The 19,669-nt window shown below is 36.5% G+C and overlaps 10 protein-coding genes across 10 annotated transcripts; 5 read left to right on the top strand and 5 right to left on the bottom strand.

The window, feature by feature from the left end:
* Nucleotides 1-13: 13 nt before the first annotated feature.
* RO3G_08694 (uncharacterized protein) lies at nt 14-1,415 on the top strand (the record flags this gene model as incomplete). Its single annotated transcript, XM_067663284.1, has 2 exons — nt 14-96; nt 176-1,415. 2 exons carry the CDS (start codon nt 14-16, stop codon nt 1,413-1,415), a joined length of 1,323 nt encoding a protein of 440 aa, XP_067519385.1.
* Nucleotides 1,416-2,269: 854 nt separating this feature from the next.
* On the bottom strand, nt 2,270-2,548 carry RO3G_08693 (uncharacterized protein; the record flags this gene model as incomplete). The annotated part of the gene is made up of 2 exons (XM_067663283.1): nt 2,270-2,459; nt 2,523-2,548. 2 exons carry the CDS (start codon nt 2,546-2,548, stop codon nt 2,270-2,272), a joined length of 216 nt encoding a protein of 71 aa, XP_067519384.1.
* Nucleotides 2,549-3,858: 1,310 nt separating this feature from the next.
* Nucleotides 3,859-5,214, top strand: RO3G_08692 (uncharacterized protein; the record flags this gene model as incomplete). The annotated part of the gene is made up of 5 exons (XM_067663282.1): nt 3,859-4,229; nt 4,290-4,455; nt 4,570-4,720; nt 4,776-4,969; nt 5,050-5,214. The coding sequence occupies 5 exons, from the start codon at nt 3,859-3,861 to the stop codon at nt 5,212-5,214; spliced, it is 1,047 nt and encodes a 348-aa protein (XP_067519383.1).
* A 103-nt stretch (nt 5,215-5,317) lies between these two features.
* RO3G_08691 (uncharacterized protein) lies at nt 5,318-6,725 on the top strand (the record flags this gene model as incomplete). Its single annotated transcript, XM_067663281.1, has 4 exons — nt 5,318-5,387; nt 5,484-5,638; nt 5,698-5,746; nt 5,830-6,725. The coding sequence occupies 4 exons, from the start codon at nt 5,318-5,320 to the stop codon at nt 6,723-6,725; spliced, it is 1,170 nt and encodes a 389-aa protein (XP_067519382.1).
* A 322-nt stretch (nt 6,726-7,047) lies between these two features.
* On the bottom strand, nt 7,048-8,022 carry RO3G_08690 (uncharacterized protein; the record flags this gene model as incomplete). Its single annotated transcript, XM_067663280.1, has 3 exons — nt 7,048-7,071; nt 7,154-7,846; nt 7,888-8,022. The coding sequence occupies 3 exons, from the start codon at nt 8,020-8,022 to the stop codon at nt 7,048-7,050; spliced, it is 852 nt and encodes a 283-aa protein (XP_067519381.1).
* Nucleotides 8,023-8,549: 527 nt separating this feature from the next.
* RO3G_08689 (uncharacterized protein) lies at nt 8,550-9,684 on the top strand (the record flags this gene model as incomplete). Its single annotated transcript, XM_067663279.1, has 6 exons — nt 8,550-8,677; nt 8,726-9,025; nt 9,074-9,180; nt 9,350-9,383; nt 9,524-9,557; nt 9,610-9,684. 6 exons carry the CDS (start codon nt 8,550-8,552, stop codon nt 9,682-9,684), a joined length of 678 nt encoding a protein of 225 aa, XP_067519380.1.
* A 408-nt stretch (nt 9,685-10,092) lies between these two features.
* Nucleotides 10,093-12,431, top strand: RO3G_08688 (uncharacterized protein; the record flags this gene model as incomplete). The annotated part of the gene is made up of 2 exons (XM_067663278.1): nt 10,093-10,327; nt 10,378-12,431. The coding sequence occupies 2 exons, from the start codon at nt 10,093-10,095 to the stop codon at nt 12,429-12,431; spliced, it is 2,289 nt and encodes a 762-aa protein (XP_067519379.1).
* Nucleotides 12,432-12,586: 155 nt separating this feature from the next.
* On the bottom strand, nt 12,587-14,038 carry RO3G_08687 (uncharacterized protein; the record flags this gene model as incomplete). Its single annotated transcript, XM_067663277.1, has 4 exons — nt 12,587-12,633; nt 12,685-13,096; nt 13,154-13,713; nt 13,774-14,038. 4 exons carry the CDS (start codon nt 14,036-14,038, stop codon nt 12,587-12,589), a joined length of 1,284 nt encoding a protein of 427 aa, XP_067519378.1.
* A 2,533-nt stretch (nt 14,039-16,571) lies between these two features.
* RO3G_08686 (uncharacterized protein) lies at nt 16,572-17,666 on the bottom strand (the record flags this gene model as incomplete). The annotated part of the gene is made up of 1 exon (XM_067663276.1): nt 16,572-17,666. One exon carries the CDS (start codon nt 17,664-17,666, stop codon nt 16,572-16,574), a length of 1,095 nt encoding a protein of 364 aa, XP_067519377.1.
* A 923-nt stretch (nt 17,667-18,589) lies between these two features.
* Nucleotides 18,590-19,451, bottom strand: RO3G_08685 (uncharacterized protein; the record flags this gene model as incomplete). Its single annotated transcript, XM_067663275.1, has 3 exons — nt 18,590-18,679; nt 18,821-19,260; nt 19,361-19,451. The coding sequence occupies 3 exons, from the start codon at nt 19,449-19,451 to the stop codon at nt 18,590-18,592; spliced, it is 621 nt and encodes a 206-aa protein (XP_067519376.1).
* Between the last annotated feature and the right edge of the window lie 218 nt (nt 19,452-19,669).

Genomic DNA, 19,669 nt, shown 5'->3' with positions numbered 1-19,669 from the left:
AACTACCTCCTTCATGAAACTCGAACGCCTCTGGGGTCCCCACCTAGTTGATCTCTTTGCCTCTCCGGAACGTCACCATTTACCTCGCTTCGTGTTGTGGAATTACCACCCCAAGCATTGTGGACGGATGCGTTCAGCCGCCCTTGGAGTTGTCTTCTGAGTAGCCTTTACCTAGCCCCTCCTTGGAACCTCACCCTGTTGATTTTGAGGACACTTCTTCGCCATTGCCAACCAGCGACACTCATCACTCCCAATTGGCCATCAGCACTTTGGTACCCGCTAGCCCTACAGTTAGCCGTGTCGCCACCAATGCAACTACAAGTCCCAACCCAGGACGAAAACAATCCAGAGCCACTTATCTTGATGAAGAACAAGGAATGGACTCTTCTAGCTTGGAATCTTCAGTAAAGCAAATTCGTCTTTCCGAATCAGCACTTGGTATCATTAACCCTTCTGGTTCGGCTTCCAAACCACAACATTATATTCAAACAACTTTCATCGACTGGTGTGCTGTTCAGAACATTGATCCTTTTACACCTTCTGTGTCTACTGTCCTCAATTTTTTGGCCGAAAACAAATCCCTTAAAAAATGGAAGACTTCTACAACACTCACGTACGCCTCTGTTGTATTACAGCTCTTTTCTACCTATGATCAACAATCCATTCGCCAGTCCGACGAATACGTTAAATTTTGCAAAAATCTCAAAGCCAATACAATATTACCTCTCAAGTCCTGGGACTTCGACATCAAGCCTACCCTGGAACACGTACTATCTTTGGGTCCGAACGATTATCTACCTCCTGATCTCCTCACTGCTAAAACAGCTTGGTTACTCTCCATGGTTGGTTTCCTACGCCCCTCGGATGCCGAACGAATAGACCTCAATCAGTGTTCCGTCTCTCAATGTCTTATTCTCAAGCTGGTAGTGGTGATCCTTAAGGAAAAATGTAGTGGTACTCGCATTACGAAGGCTATCACCATTCATCCACACCAAAACGCTCTCTTGTGTCCTGTGCTCGCTTACCAGTCGTATCGCCTTCAGATCGCTAATTCTGAAACACTAACTCCTCATCCTATTTTTCCCGGCATCATCAGCAATGCTTTGTTTTGGAGGATCAACCAGGCTTCTGTTGCCATCGGTCATGAACGAATTTCTAAGCACATTCAATCTATCATGCAATTTGTTTCCCGCCCTCCAGGTGCTCCTATTCCAAAGGTTCTCGCTTTAGGCTCTACATTGGCTACACAGTCAGGAATAACTGTCGACGACATTATCGTTCAAGGCAATTGGTCTTCCAAAGAACTTTTCGAGCAGTTCTACCGTATTTCTGTCACTACTTCTAGTGATTTCACCAAGGTTCTTACTCTGAATTCACAACAAAGATCCCAAAGCTCGAAGTGTAATATTATGTAAATACGAATACTTGATGTATTGAAACAATTACACAAGAGCAAGGGATTTTTGTTGTTCCCACTCTCCTATTCCCTTCTCTTTATTTCTTTATATATATTTATCTCACCAAAAGATAAAGATCAAAGTATAGTTTATTTTTTATTTTTATATATAACTTAATACATATATTAATATCTACACTGTGAAAAATATATAAACTCTGGACATATATTATTAAATAAAGTCATATGTATTATTTTGGGTTCTATTGAAATCTCCATTTTCATTTTTGTGAACAAAATACAATCAATTTCAAGTAGACATTTTCTTTTAGAATATGTATTGTATCAATGAGAGTTATTTGATAAGAAGAAATATCAGCTAAAATAACAAACCCCAATCCAATGTCAGGAATATTGCTAATGTTTCACATAATTGAAATAACGCGTAAAATAGTTTTGTTCAAATCAGTGAGGAATTCCTGGAATGAAAGATAATCTATGTATCGTGTCTTAACATGTCAATAAGATGCAGTCTTATTGTTCTGAACTAAACTTTTACAAATGAGTTTGAATAAGAATAGATCCTGATAATTGTCACTGCCCTGAATAATATGTTTCAGTTTGTATGTAGACAGTTTATTACTATCATCAGTTTATAACATTTTATGTCAAGTCATATCTGTCGTGGCTATCTTTTGTCATCTAATTTCAGGTCTTGCTCAAACTAATATAAATAGCCTTGAAATCTTTCTTCAAAAAGCTGAAAAAAGAGGGGCTGACCATACATCATTAGCTATATAGTAATAAATATGAATACAATTTGCAAAATTAGTACATAAAACCTCACTTTTACTTGCAAGTAGGGCGAGGCATCTACTTATTGCATTTTGACCTCAAGTCCTCGCTACTACCAAGCTTCATGATTTCTTCCACTTGATCGATTTGACCTTGATCAAAGCACTTTCTCCAACTTATTTTTTTGTTTTCTGGATTACGAAAGTGTTCCACATAATTTGTTAACTCCTTACAGGAGCCTTCATGCTTTCGTTTTGTAGACACATTTCTTTTAATGTGTGTTATAGAAAGTATCTCGGGGATTGAGATCATCTCCCTCCCCTCGTCATACTTTTTCTTTTGACGCTCCAAGTACATTGAGGTAACGTCAACTCATGCCGGCGCTCTTTGAGGGTCTTCTTCGTTGTCATTCTCAATGCACTTTCTAATTTTTTGTACTAGAGTAGTGTTATGACAACAGCAAAGAATATTGCAAAATTCAGCGAGACAAAGAGCTTGGCCGAGAAATCATCGAGTTTCACGGAGGTCACCTTGTGCCATATCCAAGGCAGGGCTATTGTCTGCCAAGAACGAATAGAGATAATATTTCAGGATTCTACGAAAGACAGAGGTTAAGCTGACAGGCCTATAGTTACCAGGATCAGTACTATTGCCTTTTTTATAGATACGGACAACTTAGTCAACTTGCCAGTTGATTGGTGTGTAGGACCATTTTCAGCAAAGGTTGAGAATGGGAGAAAGGATGTTCTAAATGGCATATAGCATTCCTTTGCGTAGATGATCAATACTAGGAGACCTTTTCGTAGGAAGTTGCTGCATGGTTGCTTTGGTATCGTCCAGTGTGAACGGAATGCTGCTAGGCTCGAATGGTTTCTCAGACAATGAAGTCGATGAGGGGCTCTCTTCAAAATAATGATAGATTTTTTCTCTTTTTTTTTTTTTTTTTTGAAGAATACTGCGTTGTTTTTGCTTTGGTTTCACATGTCCTATTCTGAATATAGCATATGTGCCCGTTGAAGGTTTGCTTGACTGCCTGGTGGTCAACTAAAGCCCTGTCTCAAGCATCATAGTCGCTCTCTTTCCAAGAAACATGCTATAGAATGTCTCGATATGCATCGAAGGTTATAAATGCCGACTACTATTGAAGATCCCTTGTCTTTCCTTTTGAATTTACTACCCACTTGCAAGCCACGCTCCTTTCAAGCTATTTCCTCTTGGTTTCTCCGCTAACCCACCATGTATCTGATTCTTCTTGAGCTCGATCACCTTCATCATCAAGAATTACCTCCCCCCTCCTTCCCTCACCTCCACTCTTTTCCTGAAAACAACTCTTGGATTAGTTGCTTTTCTTTTACTTTTTTCATCCTTGATCTAAAAGGAAGTTTTTTCGATCCTTTCTCATTCCCTTTTTATCTGGCTTGGGCAATTAAGGTGTATTAAAGACACCGTGCGCTCACTTAGATCTTTTTTTAATATAAATAAAAATTTAAATACATTATTTTTGCTTTTTCTTCATAAAGAAAATAAGCAACGACAAAATGACTGATTTTGATATTCTTAATGCAGGAAACAAAAGATCCTTTTTAGCTTCATTAAAAAAACGTGATTTCTCCTTGTAAAAACTAAACAAAGAAGGTTTAAAATTAAAAAACAAATTCATAGGTAAAATGCTTGGTTTAGACGATTCCGATTCTTCCGAAGATGAGGATTTAGATCATCAAAAAAGACACAAAAAGCATATTCACGAAGACCCTGAAAGGAAGCCGGTCATATTAGAAGATAACATTGTCAATCAATCTACATCTCAACAATCACAATTACCAACGGAGACAAAAGATCCTAGCACATTACAACAGCAAAAATCGCTCATGATCTCATTACCACAACAGCCACAACCACAGCCACAACATATTTCAATTGACATTGAGGATTCAACATCACAACTTAAAGTAGAATCTCATACACTGTCGCAATCGAATACACTAAATACAGCAACACCAAGTATAGAAGCATCAAATAAACAAGAACCACCCATTCTGTAAGTTGCGAGGGAAAAAGTGAAAAAAATGGGGGGGGGGATCTAATAAATCAAAAACAGGTTAGTGTCAGACGAAGAAAGTGAGCAAGAGATCGAACCAATCCCGGATACAGATATTGAAGACCTTGATCCTGATTTAGCTGCCTTTCTAAAGGAATCAAATGAGACAGCAATAGAACCGCAAAAGATTACAATCAAATTGCAGTATGTTGTACCAAAGCAATCTGTGAGTGACGCCTATAAAGTCATTATAGAGAAGTTATCAAAGCCAATGAAAGTGATTGTGATGAATGTAGGGATAAAATACAACCAGGGCACACAGACTGATTTTTGCTTGTAGGATGAACAATTTGACAAGATTTTGACCATCTTTTGTAATCATAAAAAGTTAAAAAAGTCAGAAGTCATACTAAGTTATAAAGAAGACAAAGTTTTTCTGAGAGGAACACCTGCTGGAGTTGGTATGATTGGACCAGAAACTTATGTTATGAGTACGTTTTTATTTTTATTTATAGCTGAACTGATATTCAACTGTATATCTATTAGATATCTACCCAACACATGCATGGGAAGAAAAGCTAAGGATAGAAGAAGAAAAGAAATATGAAATACGGTCCAAATTGAACGGACCAGAAGAAAAAGCCCCTGAAATGACGAATGTGCCGCCTGAGGAAGAGAATAAAATGATTATAAAGCTAAGGGGAAATGATAAAAAGGAAATTAGCGTACGAGTGAAGCCAGTAGGTTATTTTTAAGGGGAAGAATCAAGTAGTTGTAATATTAACTATTATATGTTTTTGCTTTTGTATGTATCATACAGAGTACGTTATTGTCTGCTGTTACTGAAATATACAAGAAAATAACTAAAATTGCTGGAGATGTTCAACTTTATTTTGAAGGAGAACCAATGGATCTTAATTTAACAATAGCAGATACAGAACTAGAGGACGAGGATTTATTGGAAGTTGGCATAAAAAATGAATAGCATTTTTCAAACAATAAAATATTTTTCAACGAAAAATGCTTTGAATATTATAAATATCACAACTCAATTTTTTATCATTCCTCTTCTTTATATTTCGTTAACAATGGTCCGTTTCTATACTTTGATATTCGCTACTTTGGCAAGTGTATATGCATTAAGTCCTGAGGCTTCAAGTAAATTAAAGTCAGAGCTGGCTGCTGGCAATATCATTCCAAAAAGTATACATGTATAAAGCATATCAAGCTACAAACTAAACATATCTATAATAGTCCTCAAAGAGTTTGAACCCAAGATAGAATTAAGAGTTCAATTCGATAATTTAGTTTTAGAAAATGGAATGGAAATCACTTCAACTCAAGCTAGTAACGCACCTATAGTTTCATTCGAGCGTTTGTCAGATGATAAAGAATATACGGTTATCATGGTAAGAAAAAGCTTTATTTATTAGTTGTATAACAATAAAACTAACAAGAATATATACAGTTTGATGCAAATACACGCCTTTATCACTGGATTGTGACCAACATTCATGGTAAGATATCTTTTTTTTTTTTTTTTTTTTTTTTTTTTTTTTTTTTTTTCAATTCTAAACAAAGCTTTCTTTCTATTGAAAAGAAGTTGAAAAGGAGGGTACCTCAGCTAGTGTTCAGGTACCTTACAAGGAAACTATACCTAGTCATAACTATGTATTTGCTGTATTTGAACAAGCAGAAAAGGATCAATTCTTGACTGTGAGTGACTACTTTGATATGTCTGAATTGGCAGACACCAACCGTCTTCAACTGGCCTCAGCTATGTACATGAAACAAAAGGAGAATGTGGAGCTTAAGAAGCGAGCTAAAGAAGAAAATACCCAGTTTGGTAGACTTATTGACAGTTTTACCAATAACTTGAGAGGCATTTTGAAAGAATACGGAATTGAAATTGGTGTACAAAGTGTAAGCAATTATGACTACGAACAAGGAAGAGCCTTTGCCTCATCATTCGAAGCTGTTCGAAGTGTTCTTGCCGAAAGACAAAGACTCAATTCCAACATTGCCTTTTCCCCTTTATATGATCAAGGCGTGGAATTTGTTTCTTCATTCAAGGCCGTTAAGAGTGTCCTTAATGAAAAACAAAAGAACAACAACGATCAACATTTGGCCACTGCTCCCATACATGCTGCTGGACTGTTCCCTAATTCAGGTGCACAAATAAACAATCAATTTGTCGACCAGGATGAGTTTGAGTCCATTAGGTCTATAGAAGGCGCGATTAACAAAATTGCTCGTACTTTCCAAAACCATGCTTCTAGCACTCATGCATATCCAGCCCAAACAGCCGTTCCATCCATCAGGGCCAAGCTTCCTCAAAATAACAAGAATGTTGATCCTTGGTTTATTGATGATATATTAGATGTTGTGGAGGGTATTTTGAGTTTACACAAAAAGATTAACGATAGACTGAATGGAAACAGACAACCACAAGTATCTGAAGAACAAGATGCGGCAGCCATTAATGAAATTGCATAGAAAGCAAAAAATATTTCCTTTTATTTATTCTAACTCTTTAAATAATCACAACAATAAACATCACGGTGTTTTTGCATTGTCTTCTCCACCTTGTTCTTCTAACCATTTTGCATATTTTTCCAAGCGCTGTTTTTCAGCTTCTTCATCTTCTTCTGTCTGCTTGCCACCACTTTTTTCATATTTTGCTTTACCATCAAATATCTCTGCAGTGATTTGTCTTCCAGCAAAATAACGGTTATTCATTAACTTTTTTTTTTTAAAAAAAAACAAGTGAATAAAGAAAATGCAAAGTTTTTCTTCTTTTATTACCGTAACGCATGCTTCAGCGCTTTCTTTTTCTTTGAATCTAACAGATATAACGCCACCAGGTGATTTCTTTTATTTTTCAAGAGTGAATACAAGTAAATATGAAAAGAATGCCAACTTACATCGTACAATATGACATTAGTCACCTCGCCAAGCTTTTCACATTCATCGCGTACATCTTCCTTTAATTCCAGCAAAAGGGTTGGATCTTCATCCAACTCTTCTTGTGTATACATATTTTTCAGGATGACAATCTTTGCAAACTTTTCTTGTCTCTTGCCGCTTTCATCATCAACCCAATCAAGTTTTCTTTGTAGCTGCTGCATCTTTTTCTTTGCTTTCATTTTATTTGTTCGCTTCTTTTCATTCTGTTCTTTTTTCTCTTTAAAAACTGCTTTAGACACAGTCATCTTGGTTGCACTTTTTCCTGGTCTTAACTCTGCTTCATCCAATAACTCAATAGCAAGTGGAACGGATTCTTCTTTAAAGTAGCTGACAAGGGCATCACCCTTTGGAACATTGTTTTCATCCTTGTAAATCTTGATCTTGGGTTCACCTGTCTCTAAATCCTCCATAATCACACCACATTTACTAAATGTCGTCTTGAGTTCGTCAGCTGTTACATCTTGGGGAAGACCTGTTATATAAACAGAAGTGATTCTTTCGTGTTTTGGTTTCTTTTGAGATTCATCTTGCTCATAAGTGGACAAGGATCTCTTCTTCTTTTTCTCTTTTGGTTGCACTGTTTCTTCTACACCGTCAATAGCATAAACAGAAGCTTGTGCCTGCATCAACTGTTCATCATACTTTGAGAGCTTTTTTTAATAAAGTGCAAAATAAAAAATAAACATTTTACCATTGGAAACCAGGCACCAACTTTTTCGTCATATTCATAAGATACATTATCTTCACCCACATAAAACCACTTTCCAGTTTGTTCATTAAGCTTCATGCGTGGATCAGACGCAAAGCTTGGTCTTGTAGTAGACATTTTTTTTTGTAAAAGGAAAAAGTGACTTTTTTTTCTAAATGCATGAATCTATCAATTATCTATGAAAACATGGTATTTGATTTGCTGAACAAATATGCATCACAAGGGAGAGTAACTTTCTTTTTTCTTACTGTTATCATTTTCGATGTTATATATTTATCTCTCTTTTTTTTTCTCTTCTTTTTTCTTTTATTTTTTTTTTCCTTTTTTATCTTAAAATGTATCAAGAGGATGATGATTCAGTAGCAAGTTCTTTTGAAGAGGATCAAATGGAAGCATTCATTGATCGTTGTTCTATATGCTTTGATTCTGAACATGATTTGTGTGTAGAAAGTTGTCGGGATCAATTTTGTTTAGAATGCTTTACAAAGTAAATGATATTTAATCATGTATTTATGAGTGGCTAATAGACTACTAGATACATTCATGAGACAGTAAAGTCATCCTGGGGGTTAAGTGTGACTATAATCAAATGTCCAGTGTGTAGTGATCCTATAAGTAAAAATGAATGGAGTCAATATGTGCCAATGTCTGTTGTAGAATTATATGATAAGTACAATATGCCTTATAGATCTTATGCTCGTACTTGTCTTTATTGTGATTTAGAGTTAATTCCTTGTACACGTGCTACTATTACTAGTAGTCAGCATTATAAGTAAGTAGATCAATCACGTATCATTATATCTGTACTCATCCTATAAAGTAATTCTATCTGTACTTATCTAAATACAATCATTTCTTCTGGCCCTAAACATATCACTGACAAGGAATACTTAACTATCACTGAATGGATTGGATTGTTTAAACAAGGCATTCATGAAGTGAGATTAGTGAATGTTTACAAACTATTCATAAAAGACATCATTCAATTTGAAATGCACCATTACAACACAAACCAACACTCTTATCAACTTTCTCTCTTATTCTTAAAGGCTGCTATTCATCCTGATATCTGGAAGCAATTACAACTCATTCACATCAGCTTCTTTCCAAACATGAATTGGTACAACTCGGTTGCATCGTGATACCTATACTCATTATTTATATGTAGTTCTAATTGTCAATCTTCTATTTGTTTACATTGTGGATATGACTCACATCAATCCTTAACTTGTGAAGACAATATGAAGCATTTAGTCATGAATACAAACTTAAACAGTGAAATAAAGAATACGATTATCTGGAAACTAGATAACAGGCAAGTTATTATAAATTACATCATAGACATACATTAATGAATTAATAGCCGTCAATGTCCAAGCTGTTCGATTATGATCAATAGGGATGAAGGCTGTAATAAAGTTGATTGTTCTTATTGTGGTTATAGCTTTTGTTGGTGTTGCAGGTCTTCTTGGTCTGATGTAAGTTTATAACGTTCATCTCTATTTTATTTACATTCACACACACACACAAATATCTAAATGATATTTTTTTTTTCATAAAAGGGATGTGGCTTTTATAGATGTTCAACTACTACTACTATTACTACTACTACTAATAGCGATCAGTCCTTAACTGATCACACTAACATCCAAGTAAAGTCCACTATTATTATCATTTAAATAGTATTAATAATTAAATTCATAGACTGAAATTGGTGTACCTGACATGAACAATATCCAGCAAAGGATTCGCCCAACCAGACAGATTACACCAACTTGACAAATAAGAAATAAAAAACACGTGCATTAAAACTACCAAATTTAGCCAAATAGATGCTAATTCGAGTTGTCGTGTAACTTGTCATAATGAAGCTTCTACTTTATAAAAAGTAGGGTGAGACAAGAAAGAAGGAAGCTAAAGAAAAGAACAGAAGAGAGAATAGAGATAATATATGGCTGTTATTAATTTGTTTGTTATTAAGTATATGTTGGTAACGGAATAACTTGGTTTCTTTTTTTCTATTGTTGATAACGAGGTCCACCATCAGAATAGGATCCAAAGGGTGCAAAACTACAAGCGTACACAAGAAATTAAAAAGCGATATCTTTTCTTCCCCCCTTTTTTTTTAAAAAAAAAAAAAAAAAAAAAAAAAAAAAAAACTCTTTATCCTTTCCTTTCTGTTTATTCATGTCAGAGTTATCTATTGCTGATCAGTTATCAATTCAACGTACGACTTTTTTTTCTTCCTCATTCTCCTCATCTCCTACCAGCAGATCGACAACAACAACAACTAAGCATCATAAAAAGTATCGCTGGTGGAACCTCTTGAGCGTGTTCATCTTTTTACTGGTAATATTTGAATTGGTTATGCTTTACAGAGGTTATAAAGTATTGCAAAGTACAAAACCACCAGTCACAATTGGTAGACAGACGAGTCATTTTATTCAAAAGCTAATACTTTTTGTTTGATAGTAAAAAGACAATACCCTTCAATAAAGTACACTCACTTGGATGCAGACGCACTAACAAAGATTGATAAAGGAACTCGTGTATATCATGTAACTAAAGAATTTGGTCCTGCTGTCACATCAGATCTTGGTAGATATGTAACAGGATTAGCAGCCGCACAGCAAGCATCTGGATTAACCAATGTAGCTATTGTCATGCCTCTTTATTCCTTCATGAAGAAAATGGTCACTAAAAAGGTATTGACTTTGTCTATTGATGTACACAGCAAGTGTCGTGGGCAGACCACTACCTTGGACTTTCATATATTCAAAATGACATATGCTTTCAATCCTCCTGTGCAAGCACCTAACAAGTATGAGTGGAAAATGATCAAAGGTGTCAATACCTCTTTCCTTGTCACACCACAAAGAAAGCCTTTATTCACGGAAGCTGTACCAGTGTACTTGATTGGTCCCGCCAATAAAAGACCTTTCAGTCAGGCATTCAAATCCCGCACTGCAGACGATATTCACAACGAAAACCCCGATGTGTCCAAAGAGTGGAGAGACCAGTACTTTGCAAAGGCCGTTACCGCTTTCTTATCTCACAAGGCTACTGCAGCGGATGAAGAATCCATCTTTGCTCCTATTCGAATAGTGCCTCGTGTTGACATCGTTCATATTCACGGCGTTTCGAATGCTTACACAGCCAAATTCTTGCAAGATAAAAAGGACCAAGACGATCTCGGTCCTCGTCCTCCAGCGATTGTATATACAATGCATGATCATCAAGCTGAGATCAGGTATGCTAATTCGGTTCGCAATGTTCTCAAATTCTTGGATCGACCTAAAAGCGACCGTGAAATGCTTCAAAAGTATGTGCATGGTGGTCGTATGTTTATGTCAAAGCTTGCCATAGATCATGCCGAGGCTGTGACATTGACCAACCACGCCTTGGCAGTGGATGTTGTGGAAGGCAGAAAGGATTTTCACCTCAAGGAACTTGTCATGGACAGCCTACTTCAAAAAGCACAGAGTTCTCGCTTTTACGGGATTAATGGAGCAATTGATTATTACAGTACAGATCATCCCTTTATCACAGACAAGCTACGCAATAAATCCATGCTCTATCCCAGATATGCACTCGACATGATTCATGATCAGCCTCTGCTTCATTCTACTGATCCCTCTCTTCCTTTTGCTCTCACCATACCCAAGGATACCCTCACTCACTGGACTTTATCCGAGCTATCAAAAAATTTCATCTCTCTTTCTAAAGACAAGGCCAAACGACTGCTGATCAAGCGCCATATCTTGACCGAGGCCGACATGAAGCGAGCTGTCGTTCTGTTTCGCGGAAGGTTTGAACCGGGTGCTGGGCTTGAAACAGTCGAGCAGGCCATTCCACATTTTATAAAGAACGATATGCGACTCATTCTTCTTGGCACACGCAAGGGATATCCTTTGGAGCGCCTTGAAAACCTCGCAACACAGTATCCGGATCATGTGCGCGTCATCTCGAGAGCGATTGATGAGCGTCGAGTAGGAGTTTTTTGCAGGGCTGCTGCTGATTTTGTATTTGTGCCCAACCCAAATCCTGATGATCCGGCACTTCAAGCAGTCGAAGGACTTGTCTTTGGATCGGCCGTGATATCAAGCGGCGTGGGACGTATGAACAAAGTCTTGATTGATCGACCACTTGAAAAACGCAAGGTCAACGTTAGCTTTCCAAATCCTGAAAGTCAAACTGAAAAGGGTGCTATGGTGACAAGTAGCGAATACTACAATGCTTATATTTATAATGATACCGCAAGTTCTTTGGCAGATGCTATTTTAGATGCTGCCCTGGACTATCAGCAACTGGATCACAAAGCACTTCGTGAAGAATTCATCTTGAGAATGATTCGTAGTGCCCTCAGCTTAGCATGGGATAAAGGTCATTATCAGGGACCTGTTTATGAGTACAACCAGGTCTATGAGCTTGCTTTAAAAGATAGAGTCATTCCTGAAATGAGGAGGCATGAAGTAGAGCAAGAAAGTGAATTGATATCGAGATTACAAAAAATCCAAACAAATTAATTAGTATTATATAATTTATAGCATTTTCTTAATAGAAGTGTTATTGTCCATATGTTTAGCTAAAAAGCATTTATTATACACAACATACTTTTGTAACATATTATAAATAAAAAAGGAAAAGTAAAGGAAAGAATATATACAGAAAATGTTTAATATCAAAATGGTGTATGACTCATATGTGTTGGTACGGACATCATAAAGTCTAGAAAAGTAAATCAATCACTCTATCCCATTCATGTACAAATAAACTTACTATAATTATCCCAAATGGAAGGTGGAGGAGGCATGGTATGATTTGAAGATATTCCCATCATGCTAAGTCCATTAGCAAGTTGCATCTGCGACATCTCAGGCTGTTGATCGTGAGGTGGTATATCTGTCGAAGCTGTTGGTAACTGGATCTCTTCTAAACCTTGCTTTTTTCTCCATTCATTTGTATATCTTCTTAGGTTATAATCGATCGTCAGAAACCAATATTTTTCAAAAAATTCTGCTGGTAACTGCCAATTGCCAGCCACAGCAGGATCACCTCCGTGAAAGACAGAGCCACTTAAAAGACAGCGGAAACAATCATCCAAATCAAATAGGTCTCTAAACAAGATCATTCGATCTCGCATATGAGGTGTAGGGATCAAATCAATGCGTGGATCATGGGGAATGGCCAACTAGAGAAGAAGTAAATTTTTTGTATATAAAAATAGATTTTTTTTTTTTTTTTTTACTTGTAAAACAGTAGGTTGAGTAGCAGCAGGAGTACTTGGCATATGGACACTAGCGGCTTGTAGACGAAGCCGAAGACGCAGTGATTGAATAGCTGCTAAATTGGTAGTAGCCGGCTCATTCGGTATAGGTCGTGGTATCTCATTGACACTAGCACTTTTTTCAGAAGCCGTCATAGGTGATAGTGGAGGCATATTACTAAAGCAAGACTCATCTGACTGTTGCTGATCCTGATGATGACTGTACGTGTCCCACCGATCCATTGTATGCTGTGTCGTAGAATCCATAAAATCTTGTTGTTGATACATGCCTTGTGATCCAATATGCGGTTCGCTTGTCCTTTTAAAAAACCGTGAAGAAAGATTTAATTTATTTTTAGCATTCACGTTCAGATAAGACGATATACTCTGCGGAATTGATTGTGCTAAAACCCCCAGTGTTTCTTCATTCATGTGGGGACAATGTTGAGGAATCACAAGGCTCTGTTGCAGACACACCAGCTGCAATGATAACACGATACCTTTCAAATACCAATTTTCTGCTTTCAATATTTCATTCTCGTCTGTCAGTTTTTCATTCTCCTTTAATAATCTGTCTCGTTCTTCTTTTATGTTACGAATACCAGCCTCAAGATCTTTCATATGTCGTTCTTTTCGTTCCCTAAAGGCTCTTTGGGCAGCTCTGTTTTGAGCCTTGCGAAGGGCAGGTGAAGCAGGGTTAGGCTTTCTACCTGGCTTTTTTCGGACTTTGATAGGTGAATCCATAGCTGGTTGTTCAAGTGGGTTGTTCATCATGGGCATAGATCCTTTTATGAAATCAAATTCGTCCATGTCGGAAAGGTTCATTGCATCTTCATAAGACGAGGTGTTGACAATAATATCTGTCATTGTGTATAGTGAAAAAGAAAGAAGTAGGTTATTTTAAAAAGAAAAGAAAAGAATGAAAAGAGAGAAAGAAAGAGCTTTTTTTTTTATCAAGCAATCTGTTGATATATCCCTTCTCCGAAATTAAATTATTTTTTTCTACCTTTCCTTTCCCCCCCACAGTTGCTAAGATCTGCGGTATAAAAAAGGAATTGTTACATCAAAATGCCAATTAGAAAGAGTGACTTTTATGAATAGAACAAGTAAATCTTATTATACATGGTACAAATATAATACATGCTTAACTACTCAATATGTTTATTCTCCCCCATTTACCTTATTATTTATTACTCTAATTACATTCTGGTGTATTACTTTAGTGGCCAATCAAATAAAGCTCAATATATTAAAGGTAACCATGGCATACAAACATTTTTTCAAGTTATATTCGGTCAATGAATTTTTTTTAGTTCATCTTTTTGCACGGCTTTCAGTCTTTTGTGCAAGACACAATTATGCCTCTTTTTTAAATAGGTTTGCTGATTTTTATTACTGCTGCTAGTACAAGTTCAAAATATTTACTCCGCAATCTAGGCCATCAGTAAAGGGAGCTTTATTAATCTGTATTCTTTTACTGTATATTGTCAATTATGTTCCACTACTAAACAAAGAGGCAGCAAGTCAAACATCGTATTTATCCTTTTATTAGTTGCAAGTCCCATACAGTATGTATAGCTATTACAAAGTATATCATCTTACAGTCAAAAATCTATTTCGTCTCGTCAAAGTTATAACTGGATGATAACATCATTTGTAAATATATATTTTTTCTACGGCAAATAAAAAAACTTGATACTTCATCCAAAATTCATGCATGGAATTAGTTGGCTTAATCAATGATAAGAAACCACTCCATTTATAAGCAATTTGATATTGCTAGTTCTTAAAGTTATTGCTAAAAAAGTATTAAAAAGCAAACCAATCTTTAGCTTTTATAACTTTTGCTATGTTATGTCGAAAGGGATTTTGATAGGTAATAATTGCTTTATTTGCTTTATAAAAATAGAAGAAAAGGACATAGAGTCTCTGTTTATAAAGCAATAAAAAAAAGAGCATAATATTAAAAGATATTTTATGGTGATTAGGCTGCTCATAACAATAAGATTGTACATATATTATGTCCTAATGAGAAACTTACATATATTTAATAATAGATATTTGACAAACACACCATTTTATCATAGCAAATTTAGAATGAGACAAGCTTATTTTGTTACTTGATCAACTTAACAATGCAATCGAATAACACCTGTAATGATTATATCTATATATAAAAATCAAAATGCTATGCTGGATTTTTTTTGACATTGACATATGCACTAACTGCACCTTACCGAAGCATTCCGACACCATCATCAAAGTATGTGCTTTAAGAAGCTACAAGAAGCCAAAAAATCAGAAGATCAGCTAAAAAGCCGGCTACACATCGCCGAACAATCTATTTGTATTAGTAATTGTCCTCTCCATATGATAATGAAACGGTTGTTATTCCTTCTTGTTTGTATTTCTGGATGAATACACAGATCGTCTTTTACTAAAATATGTGCATAAAAGGAGGCTAAATATTTTATCCAACGAATTAAAATAACACATGTTTTATTCTTTTACATGTTTCACCAAAGGAAGAAAAAAAAAACAGACAGGAAGTAATGGCAACAGTAAATACTTCACTAACATAATTGACAATAAACTTGGTAGTGAATTATTAGTCAATGAGGCACCAAAACTAGCCCATTTGCTCCTTCCCTTGTATGATTTGCAAATCTCTCTTATTCTAACTTGAATGTGAATAATTGCAATAGAATGTATCGGTAGGACTAAATACTTTAAATATAACAATCATAATTAATTGAATGCTCATATATTTGTGCAAGAAATTGTTTTAACTCATATTCTGCTATAATCGTTAGTTTTATAAAGCTTGTAATCAATTTCACTTGTTCCATAACGTAAATATCCTTGGCCTTTTCAAGTATGCTTCTTGGTTGAATGTTGCGTAGAAACCCAGTAAAAATAGACTTTATACGATTTGTTAATACTAATTTATTAAAGTAGGCTATGTATAAGAAAACTTATATTACAAAGAGGTATATCATCATGCTGTAGTAAATATAAAAAATGCGCTAATTTAAGTAAAATTACAAACAGTATACAATCCATGAAATGGGAAGGTTCATGTAACACACATATTTCAGAATTACATTTGATTACTGTATGACAACTGCAATACAACCATGTATTTTCTTTCTTACTTACTCTTGCATTTGGTTAATAGTGAAATATACAATGTACCGTCTATAATTATCACTATTTCCCAATTATTCTCATAATCTTAGCTAAACATTATACTTTATAAAGAAAGATTTGATGGCTGCTTTTCTTTACCTTTATAGCCTTTTAAATTAATAATGACAGCTAATATAATTAAAAAGGGTAAATGTTTCTTTATTTAATGAAAATCTAATAATATAAGTATACAACTACAGAGTAAAGTTCTTTAAGCCTTATAGAAAGGATAATCAGTATAACCTTTAGGATCATTGGTATAGAATGTCGGTCTGTCATAAGCGTTTAATGGCCAACCATTACGAAGACGCTCAGGGAGGTCAGGGTTAGCGATAAAGGAACGTCCAAAAGCAATTAAGGCATTGTTTTTTTCAGAATATTCAAATGCTTTTTCTATGGCAGTAGAGTAACCACTAGAGGCGATGAAAGGACCCTTCCAGATCTGACGGTAAGGCGCAAGAGAATCAGATTTAGCAAATTCATCAGACCAAATGTCAGAACGAGTTTCAATAAAGTGAACATACGCCAAATCGGGATGGTTATTTTGAAGTTGGGAGGTCAAATAACTCCATGTGTCAACAACCGTTTCATCTGCCATGTCTTGAAAGTTACCACCAGGTGAGAAACGGATAGCTGTGCGATCAGCACCAATGGCCTCAGTAATAGCGTCTACAATCTCAAGAGAGAATCGAGCACGATTCTCGATGCTTCCACCATATTCGTCAGTACGCTTATTGCTACTAGAGTTGATGAATTGGTCGGGAAGGTAACCATTGGCGCTGTGAATTTCAACACCATCAAACCCGGCTTCGATAGCATTCAATGCAGCTTGGCGGTATTTTTGAACCCATTCTTTGATTTCTGGTACAGTCAAGGGGTGAGGCTTCTCATAGCTGACACCAGTAAATATATTTTGGCCTTCAATAGCAATGTCACTGGCAGAAACGACAGTTTCACCATTAGGATTCAAAAGGCTAGAACCAGCTCGGCCAATATGCCAAAGTTGCAAGAAAATGACAGCACCCTTTGCATGGACAGAATCAGTCACCTTCTTCCATCCTTCAATTTGCTCCTTATTGTAGATACCTGGAGCTTGTTTATAGCCACCAGCCAATCGATCAATAAAAGTTGCTTCAGTAATCAAAAGACCACCTTTGGATGCTCTTTGGGTGTAGTATTCGACAAGAAGATCATTAGGCACAGCATCAAGATTGGCTCTCAAACGGGTCAAAGGAGCCAGAACAACACGGTGTTCAAGTTCATGGTTTCCTATTTTGATTGGAGTAAAAAGAGTTTTAGAGGACATTTGAATAATGAAATAAAACAAATTACAATATATTTGACACTTTTATACTTTTTTCAATGGTACGGGTCAGCTCTTGTCGTAAAAAAGGAATTAATAATCATGTAGAGCCGTGATTAAAGCTAAGTAATACATTATTCTTTAAAAGGATATATTTGTAAAATATCAGCTTTTTATCTCTTTTTTTTTTTTTAAGTTTGGCATAGAACAGGATGAATAATTTTTCCGAATTTGATTTCTAAGCAACGGAAATGAAAGCCGTTTTTCCGTCCAATAATATTTTTTTTTGTATGATTTTATTCAAGTGCCGCGTTTAGACGTACACTGTAAAATTAATGTGGTGTCTTTAAATTTTTCCTGTTAGATTTTATTGACGTATTCAGCGAAGGAATATAGTAGCCCTAGCAACTGCCTCATTTGGCCAAAAGAGCGATCTATCAAAAACGTGTTTCAAATGTGTTCTCCAGAGGCGCAGTAAACCACAGGCAACTACGGAAAGAATCGAATTGCCAGTGCGGACGCACTGTGGTTGAGATTGGGTGTGGTCGAGAGATTTCGTCAAAAGTCAGACATGAGGTCTGGTCGAAGAAACGAGTTAAAAGTGTATCCCACATAGGCTGTTAAGTGGACAAGACCATAGAACATGCTCATCAGATTTGATTGCGCCACATAACGTACATCGTTCATCAGTAATAGTGTTAGGCATGATTTTGTGCAGTCGGGAACGTGTTGGCAGCTTGGAATGATAGAGACACCAAAGAATGGTTCGTGCTGGATGTGGATTTGAGGCGTGCCAAAACTGTGTCCGGGATGACTTGCTAGCTCGAGGATAGCGAGAAGATAAGCTAGTTAGCGGAAGCTTGTCAATATGACGGAACCGTTTTGTTGTTAAGTTTTCAATTGGTATGCCATCTGGTAGAGGCGTGCTAATGAGAGAATGAAATTTCGATCCAGGACGTGGGAAATCCACGGAGATAGAAAAAGACCAAGTGAGAGATCAGAGGTGCTTCTGAGAGCTGTAAAAAAGTTTTCTTAATGTGACCTAGTGAGATGAAGTCAAAATATGCCTCGGATCGATTACGATGTTTTCTCGACAGAAAAGAGGTGATTGGTGTAAGCCTTCCATTCACGGTACTGAATCTATATAGGTCTTTAACCAAATTTGATTTCCAATAATTGCAAGTATAGTCAGGATCGTTGATAAGCAAAAGCGGGCATATTCGACTCAAAGGGATCTCTGCAGCTGAGCTAGTGTTTAGTGCCATCCAATTGATCTCAAAATCCATTTGGTTAATAGTTTTGAATAAGGAGTTAAAATAGCCTGTTTTGTGAAGATCAGTGGGGCGTCGCTCAGGAAATGGTAACGGTAAAACTGGTGATGGCGCAAACGACAAGGCACACAGAGTATATCTCATGAGGCTGGTAGCAAAGGAATCCGGATTGAATGCTTGGTCGGATGAGAGGAACAGTGGAGTAAGCCATCGTAACTGCAAGGCAGAATGTTGTGTCGATGGGTCCAGTATAGTGATACCGCCCTCGTTACGTGGACGCTGACAGTCTTGAAATTTCACATACTGAAAGTTCTTCTGTTTCAAGACTAATATAATCACCGTATGTCGCCGCTGGAAGAAGTTTCGAGGAGGTGAAAAAACCATTATATCATGACAGATCCGGCTAAGGAGGAGTGAGTTAGTGACCATACTGCGACCTAGTATGGACAACCGTTGCTGTGAGGATGATAGCAAGTTTCTCGAGTTTCACAACAAGTCTGTCTAAATAACTAGACATTTGCTGAGCACTGCTTGTGAGAGGATAACAAAGGTAAGTGGTAGCCGAAAATGGTCGCTTGACGCGCCACTGGATGATTCCATTAGCAGAAAGCATTTGCCTTCAATCTTGGTGATCTTCCCCTGAAAGGGGACAGCCAAAGTCTTGCCACGATTCAAACGAGCGTTGGAGGCTTTACCGTATAGAGAAACTAAATAAAGTAGCACCTGCAACTCTGT

The sequence above is a fragment of the Rhizopus delemar genome, genomic scaffold (assembly GCF_000149305.1).
Source record: "Rhizopus delemar RA 99-880 supercont3.6 genomic scaffold, whole genome shotgun sequence".
Taxonomy (NCBI): domain Eukaryota; kingdom Fungi; phylum Mucoromycota; class Mucoromycetes; order Mucorales; family Rhizopodaceae; genus Rhizopus; species Rhizopus delemar.
This window is presented reverse-complemented; position numbering and strand designations above follow the sequence as displayed.